The sequence below is a fragment of the Callorhinchus milii genome, unplaced genomic scaffold (assembly GCF_018977255.1).
Source record: "Callorhinchus milii isolate IMCB2004 unplaced genomic scaffold, IMCB_Cmil_1.0 Scaffold8, whole genome shotgun sequence".
NCBI classification, from domain to species: domain Eukaryota; kingdom Metazoa; phylum Chordata; class Chondrichthyes; order Chimaeriformes; family Callorhinchidae; genus Callorhinchus; species Callorhinchus milii.
This window is the reverse complement of record NW_024704749.1, coordinates 1,230,200-1,243,215: the sequence shown is the minus strand read 5'-3', so window position 1 is coordinate 1,243,215 and position 13,016 is coordinate 1,230,200. Positions and strand designations below refer to the sequence as shown.

The 13,016-nt window shown below is 42.5% G+C and overlaps 1 protein-coding gene and 1 non-coding gene across 2 annotated transcripts in view; both read left to right on the top strand.

Moving 5' to 3' along the window:
• cabin1 (calcineurin binding protein 1) overlaps nt 1-13,016 on the top strand; it is a 140,909-nt gene that overhangs the window by 77,633 nt on the left and 50,260 nt on the right. Inside the window, exons 29-31 of the mRNA XM_042337209.1 lie at nt 7,230-7,393; nt 8,897-8,993; nt 10,801-11,439. Of these exons, the coding sequence (XP_042193143.1) occupies nt 7,230-7,393; nt 8,897-8,993; nt 10,801-11,439 (900 nt within the window). The remainder of the gene's footprint in view (nt 1-7,229; nt 7,394-8,896; nt 8,994-10,800; nt 11,440-13,016) is intronic.
• trnal-caa lies at nt 5,989-6,060 on the top strand. Its single transcript has one exon. It is a non-coding gene; the product is annotated as a tRNA-Leu (tRNA).

The following is a 13,016-nucleotide window of genomic DNA, read 5'->3' as shown; positions in this document are numbered from 1 at the left end:
TGTCCCACAAACAGTCGTAGATTGAAGTGACCAAATTATTGTTTGTCTTCATTTATACATTGCTCAACGTGGAGTAACAAACTGCGTAGTATTAATGGTGACTGACTGACTTTGGTTTGTTTGACTTTAAACTTCATTGCGCTGTCTGCTGTCAATCCTTGGAATAGTGTAGGCAGATCCTGGTGGATTTCAGAAATTCCTGTTTAATATTGCTATCATTTATACCATTGCTGGGGTAGAGGCCAATAATGAAATGATTACAGTTGGAATGGGAATTAGTAAACACACAATAGGGATTAACCATCAACGCACCAGATTAATGCACCAGACATGCTTTTATATTCTATATCTGACGGGATCTGCAAAAGTACCTTTGTTTGTTTCTGATGCAAAATATTGGGAATTAAAGTAGTCCTATTGTACGAGACCACTCGAGGCCTATTGATGGACTGTATTATTGGGGGAGAGGAGGAAAGGAGAGAAACCTAATGCTAATCCCTGTGTTTTGGTCTTCAAAAATACAAAGAGCTTTTCAATTGGCGCACGTATAAAGTAGGTCTTTACACGCCTTATCCTTTTTTTCAGTTTTTATAAAAATGTTCTTAAATTTCAAAAACAGTTTCAACTTGGGAAATCAGATTTGCTATATAGAATCACAAACTCACCAGGTCTAGCCATCGTTCAGAGGCCAGCCTCCATTTAGTGATGTATAACATTTGTTGTTTGAAGAGATTTGCGTGATGTTTAATATCTGAAACTCCACTGAAATGGTAATCAACAAATGCAGTTCCGTTGTGATTATCACATCTCTTAAAAGAGGGTTTGCTGCAGATTTGAGGCCCGACGAAACTCATGTTCTAGGCTGACGCACCAGTGCAGAATTGGGAGAATGCTACATTGTCAGAGGTGATGAGATGTTAACCTGAAGTCCTACTTTCAGGAGTTTCTCCCAGTGTCCTAGTCAACTACCCTCCAGATTAGTTGGTGGTTCACTTCATGGCTGTATTTGAGATTGTGCTGGCACGAATGGCAGTTGTTTCTCTTCAGAAACAGTCATTACACTCAACAGTAATTACTTGTCTAGTGCTTTGATGTCATACGGCTCCTTACAAATTTGTACTTCTAGTTTCTAAACGCACAATTGCAAGGGTCGCTGTGGAATTTTATTTTGTTGCTGCATAAAATAAATTCCTTCATGACGTATCATTGCTCAAGTTAGTGTGATACAGACAAAGTTTTCATAAGAATGGAAAGGCATTGAGATCTACCTGGGTAATTCTATATTCTGAAGAAGTGTTTGCTATCCCGTGCAGATAGGCTGGTGCCGAATGGTTAAGTTGGTGGCAGGTGAGAACTCCCAACATGTTGCCTTGATGCAACGTGTAATTGCTTCATTTGTATAAAATAGAATTTGAATCCATTAAAAACTTTGTGTTTGTGGGATGTAAATGTGCATAAACAGAGGACGATGTGAATTCTGAAGTTTTAGAAATACAAAGGGTGGGCAGGAGTCTAAAATTCTTGAAAAGTAAAGTTCAAAGTATACTATTCTTTGAACCTATCATGTTCGCAATTGGCTGTCGTGTTTCGCCCACAAAATATACAGTTAATTCACCTTACAGTATATCCTGTGAAGCGCTTTGAGACGTCTCGAAGACGTGATGAGGTGCTATATCAAATGCAAGGATTGTTATATCAAATGCAATGATTATTATTATTATTATCTACCCTTACCCTAGGGCCACCTGCCATTTTATGCAATATCTACAGTCAGTCTGGGTTCAGTTTAAGCAAAGTCACCTGTTTTATTGTAATGACTCAGATGTCACTACAATAATTCAGTTACTGACTGTTCTGCAATAGTTCAATTAAATCTTGAACAAAAACGCACAAAAAAACAAAATATATGTATGGACTTCTTCCATTTCAAAGCTGTTGCAGTTACTTAATGTCTTGGGATTCACTTCTTGAAAATATATCGCTTAATATTCTAGTAATGAGAGTATTGCATCAAATATCTTCATGTCTTGCCACACTCTACTTTGCCGACATAACCATTTAAGGTTGAAATTAATGTTCTGAGAACCGTAGACATTTACAGTAAAGAAAGCCATTTGGCTTCCGGTTTCTCCGTTGGTTAAATACAATCAGTGCAGTTATTCCTTGCCAAAGTTATTGGGACTCTGTTCCTCAAAGCATTGCATGCTCTGGGCATCAAGTGACCTTTCGCTGTTCTGCTGTATCATACATAATCATTAAGAAAAGACAGCTTTCACTTGTCTCCCTTCTATCTCAGCAACAGGTGTATCCTGTTGTTGACCACAACAGAAAGAAACTATTTTTGTTTTACTTACAATACAACACAAAATTACATTTGTGTAGTGCCTTTCACGACATTTAGGGATTTGGACCTGAGCAGGAGGTCAGGATCAGGGTGAGTAGAGGATGGTCGAAGAGGAGGGTCTTGAGAAATCCTTTGAAGGAGGCAAGGGAGGGAGTGAGGCAAAGGGAATGTGGGATGGAGCTCCAAAGGGTGGGGGCAAAGAGGCTGAAGGCCCGACGGCCAATGATGGGGCGAGCTGGGCGGGGGCCATGGAGCAGGACGCTGCCTGCTGAGTAGAGGGAGTGGACAGGTTGATAGGGGGTCAGCAGGTCACAGAGGTAGGAAGGAGCCAGGCTGTGGAGTGACTTGAGGGTGAGGATGAGGATTTTGAACTCTTCTGGGGATGGGGAGCCAGTGGAGCCGGACAAGGGCGGGGTTGATGGGGTCACGGAGCCTGGTGCGGGAGAGAGTTCTGGATGGTCTGCAGCTTGTGGAGGGAAGAGTTGGGGAGGCCAACAAGCAGGGAGTTGGCGTAGTCGATCCTGGTTGTGATGAATGTGTGGATGAGGGTTTTGGAGGTCAGAGCAATTAGGCAATGGCAGAGCCGGGCGATGTTGTGGAGGTGGGGGAAGGCAGAGCTGGTCGTGGCACAGATGTGGGGTTCTTCTACTCAGTCTTCACTTAATCTATCTTCACTTCCAAGTACTTTTAAGGAAAAGGTTTTTTTCCTTAAATTTTCACATTTTTAAAAGGTTTATAAAGCCTGTGCTGGGAGCTAGGGTCAGGACGGATGGAGGGCAGAGGGGTTGGGGTTAGGAGGGTTTCTGAAGGCACAGTCAAAGAGGAAAGTCTTCAGACGGGATTTGAAGGAGGCAAGAAAGGGGTTAAGGTGGAGGGATTGCGGGATAGAGTTCCAGAGTGTGGGGGCAGAGATGCGGAATGTCCGACCATCAATGATGGGGCGGGAAGTGTGGGGGAGCTGAAGCAGCCGGTGTCCACTGAGCGGACGGAGCGAGGCTGATATGGGATTAGGAGGTCGGAGAGGTAGGTGGGGAGTAAGACAGTGGAGGGCTTTGAAGGTGAGAACGAGGGTTTTGTACTCGATTCTCTGAAGGATGGGGAGCCAGTGAAACCGGGAAAGAACGGGGATGATTGGTTCTCGGAGCCTGGAGTGGGAGAGGACACGAGCTGCAGGGTTTTGAATAATCTGCAGCTTGTAGCGGGAAGAGGGAGGGAATTCCAGTGAGCAGGCAGTTGGCTTAGTCAAGTCGGGACATGATGAAAGCGTGGATCAGGGTCTCGGCGACCTGTGGTGAGAGGCTGTAGCGGAGGCGGGCAATGTTGCTGAGGTGTGCCATTGTTTATACTCCACATGAATCTCTACCCACTCCTTACTCCTTACTTTACCCTGCTTTTCCGCCCTCCGTCATGTGAAGGTCTCGCTTCCTCTTGAATGCAATTATACTATCTGATTCAACCACTGAATCAAGCAGCGAGTTCGAAAATCTCACTGCCTTCTATGTTGAATAGTTCCTTCTAACTTCTCTTTTCGATCCCTTAAATTACTATCTTATAATAATAATTCTTGCATTTGATATAGTGCCTTATCATGTCGTTGAACGCTTCACAAAATATACTGTCAAGTGAATTGACTAAATTTTGTGGGTGAAATGTAGCAGTGAATTCTGCACAGCAGTGCCCCGCAAATAGTCGTGGATTGAGTGACCAAATGTTTCATTTTTTTTGGAAGGAATTATTACCCCCGGAAAGCAATCTGCCAATTGACTGACAAGCAGTTTCCTATTTACTGCTGGTAAACAGAGGTGCGTGGAGTAAGGAAACTTGCCCAACGTTTCGCCCTGCCTGGGAATCAGAACACAGGTCCTCTCGCTTGCGAGGCGAGTGCTCTAACCACTGAGCTACAGGACTCCTTCCCAGTACCTTGGGTCCACAACACAACACCCATCTCTGTTGCTTTATATCATTGCACAACTTCTCTGTGTGAAACCGCATCCAGAATTAGTTCAAGTGATTGGCTTAATCGTTGCTCAGGGAATTCTGCCGCAAGAACCTCCGAGCTACAATTCCTTCTGTTGCAGGGAGAGCTCAGGATGCACAACAGTGAAGCTCTCCCATGAGTAAGCACAGTATTTCTTACTTAAAAATGCTTTAATTGAGACACGTTCTACATCAGCCCGGTAATGGTGGGAGACAGCTATGAGTCTCATCCAGGCTTCTCTAGCCTCCTTTAGCATCAAACAAAAGCCCTACATACCTTCAGGTTCAGTCACTACACCCTCTGTGGGTTCAGAGATTCCCAGATACTGACAAACACAGGTTACGATGGTCTAATTTCCCACCAACACAGTGAAGTGTGTTAAATTAAATTGTGTGAAGGTTATACATAAAGTCTACCCAGGCAGATCTGAGGTACCCTCATCCATCCTAGCCCTAGCCACAGAATAATATGGAGTCCTGTACAGCTCTAGCTCAGTGGTTAGAGCACTCGCCTTGCAAGCGAGAGGACCTAGGTTCGATCTCTGGGCAGGGTGAAATGTTGGGCAAGTTTCCTTACTCCACACACCTCTGTTTATCAGCAGTAAGTAGGAACCTGGTTGTTAGTTGATTGGTGGATTTTTTCCCAAGGTAATAATCCCTTCAAAATCACAAATAATAATGTAGTCACTCAATCCCCGACTGTTTGTGCGACGCTGCTGTGCGCAATTGGCTGCCGTGTTTCGCCCACAAAATATACAGTCAATTCACTTTACAGTATTTACTGTGAAACGCTTTGAGACGTCTGGCAGAGGCGATAAGGCGCTGTATCAAATGCAAGGATTATTATTATTATAATGTGACGAGACAACCAAGTTGCTGTAGCAAACTACTGCTGACAATTCAGAGACAGGCATGAGAACTGCAGCTCAGGGTTACACTATCTACACAGTACACAGTGAATCCTGGAAACACTTTGAGACACATCACTGACGTGACACTGACACGTTTCGCCCACAAATATACAGTCAATTCACTTTACAGTATATCCTGTGAAGCGCTTTGAGACGTCTAGAAGACGTGAAAAGCGCTATATCAAATGCAAGGATTATTATTATTATTATTATTATTATTATGACAAGTGCCATATAAAATGCAAGGATTGTTGTGGATTTCAGTTGCCACCCGTTGCTGATGCGATTTATCAAGCTTGTTTAGAGGGGAGATTGAATTAATACTGAATTAAGAACATATGGGATAAAAGAGGTAAGAGTAGAATTGTAGACTTTTACAGCTTCATTTGGTCCATTGTGCTTGTGTTGGCTCCCTGTAAGAGCTGTCTGTTTAGTCACTCCCCTGATGTTACTTACTGTATAACCTTTTAAATATTTCCTTTTCAAATATTTGTCTTTGAAAAGTACAGAGTCAGACAGTCCAACTAGAGCTGTCATCCAACCTGACCCTGCTCAGTGAAAATACATAAGTCAGCCCCTCGTTTCAGAGAGGAATTTTACTGCAGCTCCAAACTTTCCTTAAGGGAGCTCCCAAGCACACTGTGTTTTAGCTTGAGCTTGCCTTAAATATCGCATAGCTCTCCAGCACTGCAGTTGCGTGTGTGTGTGGGTGGGACGGGGAAGAACATTGTGCACAGTGAATGCTGTACATTGTGGAGTCTTGTAGCTCAGTGGTTAGAGCACTCGCCTCAAAAGCGAGAGACTTGGGTTTGATTCCCGGCAGGGCAAAACGTTGGCAAGTCCCCTTTACTCCACACGTTTCTGTTTATCTAGCAGTAAGTAGGAACCTGGTTGTTAGTTGATTGGTGGATCGCTTTTCCAGGGATAATAATCCCTTCAAAAAATAATAATAATGTGGTCACTCAATCCACGACTGTTTGTGGGACGCTGCTGTGTGCAATTGGCTGCCGCGTTTCTCCCCCAAAATATGCAGTCAATTCATTTTACATTATATTCTGTGAAGCGCTTTGAGAAGTCTAGAAGTGATAACGCGTTATGTCAAATGCAAGGATTATTATTATTACATCTTGAGTGGGTCAGATTGTCTGGGATTAGGCCCTCCATGGAACAGCTAGATATATATATATATATATATAGTGCAAAGATTTACACATGAGTTCCTATTTGCTGTGCACTAATTTGGCTGCCGCATTTGCCTACAAGCATAGTCACTACACTTTACAGTAAGTCATACAGGTATTTCCATATATGCAAAATGACACAAGATGTGCACTTCTCATTGGAAATTCCTCGTTGGTTGAATTACCCATTTCCTTATTTGCATTTTTATATAAAGCAAATGATTCAGACAGTTTTCTCTCCAAGGAAGTGGAGGCAAAAAAAATCTACAGTTGATATGATTACTGTTTGAATGAAACTGTTGGGGACATTTTTTTTAATTTTATTGATGCGAAAATAAAATAAACTATTATAAGCTTTGTATGTTGATGCTGCAACTGAGGGATATATTATGTTTATGTTACCAAATTCTGAGAGAATTAAAAGGATGGATGCTGCGTTTCACCTCTCTCCCCCCTCCCTCTCCCCCTCCCCACCATTTCATCTCAAAAGGTTTCTGATTCCAAATCGTTTTGTGGCAGTTTTCAAAACTTCGGCAATTTTGGAAACTTGAGTATCAGCTCATTAATTTATCAAACACCTTCAGTCTGTCCAGAAACTTCCACCTAATTTAAGCGCTCCGTCTGGCATGAAGGGCACGATATAAATGCAAATTGTTGTTGTTATCTGTAATTTTAGACACAGTTCTCTAGGGTTGCTTGTGCATAATCTCCCTTCTTTTCTGCCAACGCCATTTTTGTCTGATGTTTAATTGTGAGATCTCCTTTCATCCTGCATTTTAAACTGTGATTGTTACCGAACCTTTTTTCTCCCCTCAGGGAATCTGGCGAATTCCTGTTGATGAAATTGACCGTCCTGGCAGCTTTGCATCACATATGAACCGTTCTATTGTTATCTTACTTGATGTTTTATCGCAGCTGAAGGACCACAACACACTGCTGAAGGTATCGTCTATGCTTCACAGGACACCTGACCAGGGAAAGTAAGTTCTGTGCATTCAATGTTTCTGAGATAATGACCACTTCACCAAGACACCTGTAACAAGGTGTGACTTTATTAAACAGAAAACAAACTCTGTGCTAAACCTTTCCCCACCATACCTGTGGTGTTTAAAACTATATTTTTTTGTTCTATACAAAAGGGCTTTAAGCGCTCTGGGACGCTACCCTGCGTGAGGAGCGCTATATAAATGGAAGTTGTTGTTGTTATTTGAGAAAAATAAGGGCTGCCATCTTAACAGCTCAACAGCTTTTACAAGGTAGTAGCATCAGAAACGCATGTTCTCACCATATCTTTCATAATCAGTTGATGGTAGAGTTTGTAAGTGCAGCATTCCTTCCAGTATTGTGTCAAACTCTGCCAAGTTCACTCTCTACCATCAACTATTTTTGACAGAGAAGGCTCAGCCTTTGTGTTTGGAGTAGGATTATCTGCACCTGCTTCCTCAGAAATAAATGCCATTAGCTGTTGTAAAATGGCTCCCATTTGCCCTCCCAATAAGCCTTTTTTTAAGAATAAAAACATTTGTGTTTAGCTTTGAATCCCACTATATAATCCCTGTCCCACACCAGGCTCCTCAAACCTATCGCTCCCATCCTCACTAGGCTCCATCAGTATTAGCACTTTGATCCCAAGTGAATCAAGTTTAAATTCAAGATCCTTGTCTTGTTAGGTCAGAGTATCAAGGATTACGGGGCAAAGACGGGTAATTGGAGTTGAACATAAGAACACAAGAAATATGAGCAGGAGTAGGCCATTCGGTCCCTCCAGCCTGCCCTGCCATTTAATAAGATCATGGCTGATCTACTAACGTAATTCCATTTACCCGCCCAAACCCCATATCCTTTAATCCTTTTAGTTTTGAAAAATCTATCGATCTCAGTCTTGAATATGTTCAATGACTGAGCATCCACTGAGATCAGCCATGATCTTATAGAATGGCGGAACAGGAGTGAGGGGTTGAATGGCCTCCTGTTTCTGTGTTGAGCATTGTGGCGCTGTACAGAATTCCTGCTTTACCTGTAACGCTGTACAAATGGCAACTGGCCTGGACAATTAGCTGGTTTCCCTGTGGAGCTGTACTCAGTGGCTGCTTTGCCAGCCACCCTGTTCCGAGTGCCTGTGACATGTACGAGTGGCTAACTTGACTGTGATGCTGTACAGAGCAGCTGCTTTTCCTTTTAACCTGAGAAACATAGAAGACACAAAGACCTTTTGACTTTTGCACATGGTGAGGAGACAAGAATGTTTGCGCTCACTTTGCTGCAATTAGAATATACTGTATTCTGTACCTAATAGCTGCCTATATGTGAGAATGACCTGGTTTTGTACACGAGGCTTCCAGCACTCTGGGAACATCATGAAAATCACCAGCAGTAATGGAGGAAGTTCTTCGGTTCCTGTGGTCGTATTTCTCAGAAATGTTCTGCTCTAACTGCTGTTGTGTTTTTCTCTCTCTCTCTCTCTCTCTCGGTCTTTTCCATAGGAAGTATTTGCGTGATGTGGATCGTCAAGTCCTTGCCAAGCGAGCATTCATTTTCACAGTGAAAGTTCTTGAGGACAACCTGAAGGAACTAACTGGGGTAATGCTACAAATTAATATATTGATAATTTAGCATAATAATTTACTGAAACACGTGTGTCAACGGCTGCCAGCAACATATGAGGGTTGCTTTACATAAAAATAATACTCCATGCATTTGATATAGCGCCTTATCACATCGTTGAGACGTCTGAAAGTGCTTCACAGTAAAATGAATTGACTATGAAATTGAATCTGCTTTGCTGATTCTCCAACCCCATTTTGTTTTTTCAACCCTGTGAAGTGAAGTGCCAGAAATCACAATCACGTTTGGCAACTTGAAACCCAAAACTCAATTTTGTCTTCTAATTTAAGATCATGCAAAGTTGTGGAAAATCTCAAAGTTGGTCTTAATTTGAATGCTGTTTCTTTTTAAGAACTGTGAGAATCAACTTCCAAAGTAATATAATCAAATGTATTTTCAACAATTCTGTGTGTCTCAAATTTATTATTATAATAATAATATTAATAATCTGTACATTAGGTATAGTACCTTTATAGAGATTGCCCCAAAGCATTTCACAGGATTTACTGTAAAGTGTAGTCACTGTGTGTTTGGTGGGTAAATGTGGAGGGAATGATGATTTTTATTTTGGGAGATTGTTGTCCAGGACACAGTAAGAAACTTCTCTTTTCAAATGGTGACAACTGCACCTGAATGGGCAGACAGACCCACTGAGCCAGACTAACAATTTGAAACCTTGCTACGGAACAGATAGATGATCAACTGTAAGAATTAAACAAAGAGACGTTTTGTTAAGGAATAAAGGAGTTATTATCTGTGGCTGGGAGGGAGGGGAAGAGTCCTTTTCTTTTGTTCATGCTTCAAACAGGTATATCTGGAAATTGAATTTGGAGAAGTGGAAGGGGAGGAGAAGAATTTACTGACCAAGAAAGATAATTAATAACACATCAAATTTGTACAAAGTCCAAATACATCTTGAGCACTGAGGGACTGAGTTGCTCAGGGCACTCACGGTTGAACCACAATCCTACTGCTCTGACCTTGCCTCAGCCAAATTACCTTTCTATTTCAAGATCTTCCTGGAGACCTAGGGTAAACCCAGGTCCCTCTTGTCCATCACCAACTACCTATTTCGCCCACCTCCCTCTGCCTGACCATCCTCTTTCATTTCCAAATGTGCTGAGATGATGGACTTACTTGGGACCAAGATGTAGCAGCTCTGCTCTGTTGCCTGTGCGGCTGTCCACCCACCTCTCCCCCACCACCCTCTGCTCACCACTACCTCCATATTTTTGACACAGTCTTTCTTTTACATCCCTTTATTCCCAATTGAAACCCACCTCATGCTCCCTCAACCCCATCCTCACATCCTGACGCCTCAGCTTCACCTCCTTGCCCCCTTGCCAACTGACATGAACCGTTTATGCTTCCTTCAAAACCGCTATCATCACCCCCTGTTCTCACACCTCTCTCACTCCACCCATCTGTGTTCTCAAATTACTGTCCCAACTCCAACCTCTTTTTCCTTTTCTGGAAACTGGAAGGTACTGAAATGAGTCATTGCTTCCTGGTTTTGTACTTACTTTTCCAGCACTCCATGCATGAACTCCAACCCAGAGTCCTTCCGACCTGCTCCCTCTCGCACCTCATTCAAGGTTCAAGACCTTTCTCTTTGACCATCCCTTGGCCAACTTTTCCCGTGCACTTCGGTGCCAAGCCAGTACTACTACTACATACTAATACATACTTTGGGACTTCCTCTCGATAGTTAAAGGTGCTATTTAAATATTAATTAGTATTGTATTATAGTTATTTTGAGTTTGACATTTCATTTGCTTTTCAGATATCTGAAGATCAGGTGCCAAAGTCTTCAGTTTTATCAATGGGTGAGATGACGACAGACGTTTCTAACAAGCCGAGTGCTGAGGAGCATAAGGGTGTTGTACCCAAAAAGTCAACAGTTTCTGATGGGCCCATAAGGAATACCGAGAATGGGGTGAAGGATATTCCCAGAGGTCCGTCTCCCCAGGCTATGAACATGGAACAAGGTGAGAAAAATAACAAACTGATGGGTGACCTGACAAAGCCAAATATTGGTATGGAAGAACCAATGGAACTTAGCTCTGGGGAACCAGGCAAATTGGTATTTTCATTCAAGCCCCCCACGGGTTGGGATACAGAGCACAACAAGACTGCTGGAGTAACCGAGGGTAAGGCTTTGGAATGCAAACCCGCTGAGCTGTCCTTAGAGGAACTGAGCATTAGTTCAAAACAGCAAGCGACAACAATAACATCACAAGTTGTGGCTGGTCAAGCAATCAAGAAAGCAGGCCGGAAGAGAAAACTGCTGGAGGACACTGAATCTGGGAAAACTCTGCTGTTAGATGCATACAGAGTCTGGCAGCAAGGTCAGAAGTTTATGGCCGTTGATCTCGGAAAGATTGAGAAGATCATGTCGGAGACGTATATGCTGATCAAGCAGGTACAGTATATATTTTTTTAAGGAACAGAATTGAGGCAAGTACCCATGCTTATTTGATCAAAAATCTGTGTTTGATATCCTTTGATCACTTTGAAAATTGAATCTTCAAAGTACTGCCAGAAACGTGACCCAATCTGCGTAAACACGCTTATTATCTAAATCTGCAATAAAATCCCATAAAGAATTTGTAACCTACAACATCAGTATTACTGTATTTCATACCTCAACATTATTGTACCATCTTACTGGGTAAACATCCTGATTGAAACCATCCTAAGTCAGAATATATGGCATCAGGTCCACCATCAACAACAACAACTTGCATTTATACCGTGCCCTTCTCGTCGGTCAGTGTCTCGGAGAGCATGTGGCCCGCTTCCGTTCTTTCCCACAGCAGTGAGGTTGGATCGCTTTGGGCTTTTACTCTTCAATGAGCTACATTGATTGTGTGTAGGTTAGGAGTTCTCGGTCACCCAGTGCAGAAATGGCTGGTAAGTTAATAATAATCCTTGCATTTGGTGTAGCGGCTTTCATGTCAGGAAGATGTCCCAAAGCTCTCCACAAGATATAAGGCTGAGTGTTTTGTAGGGGGAAAGTGGCAGCCAATTTTGTATCCCACAAACAGCCATACAGTGAGTGACCAATTTAAATTGGGGGATTGTTGGCCAGAGTAAAACCCACTTCTCTTTTCGAATAATGCTAAGGGATCTTTAACATCTAACCTTAACAGGCAGATGGGGCTTCGGTAAATGTCTCATCCAAAGGACGGCACCTCCAACAATGCAGCACACCCCCAGCACTGCATCGGAGTGTCAACTTGGACTATATGAGTTCCAAATCTCGACATGGGGGCTTGAACCCACAACCTTCTGACTCAGAGGTGGCAGTGCTACCAATTGAGCCTGACAGCCTGACACACAACATGTTTAGATATAGCGCCTTTATGTCAGGAGAATTTTACTGTAAAGTGTGGGTAACTGTGTTTGTAGGTTGCAAGTTTTAGGAGGATATTTGGTATGTGGCTAGATGTTACCGGTTTGTTTCGACTCCTGATTAATGCAGCAATTTCAAGGAAAAATAGTCTATTCTAGAATCTGATTCAAGTCGGAATGAACTTCTGTTTGTGGGAGGGGGAGGGAGGCCAAGGAGGATCACAGTTTACTGACTCTCCCAAAGTTGTTTTGCAGTGGTAGGTAAGGAAGAAATAACTTTTTTTTACAGTGACTTATGTCATAAAACACATCAGAAGTAATTACTGTTAAGTGTAGTGACTGTTTTTGTTGGCAAACACAGCAGGTATTTATGCCAGCATGAAAGCTATGAGTTTGGGGCCAGGTGGTCTTGATTGGACACGAATGGTTTCCCTTTTAAGATCTGCGCAAATCGTGATCTGTGAATTTGTAACTTACAGCACTTAAAAGTAGTGCAAAAGATATGTGCAAACAAATAGAGTGGGTCCTTCATTCTTTGGTTCCTGGAATAAACCGTAATCTTGTGATGCTTCATAATTCCATATTGGTGCAAGAATGCTGCAACGGTTTTAACTGTTTACGTTAATTGAAAGCATAGGTTTTGTT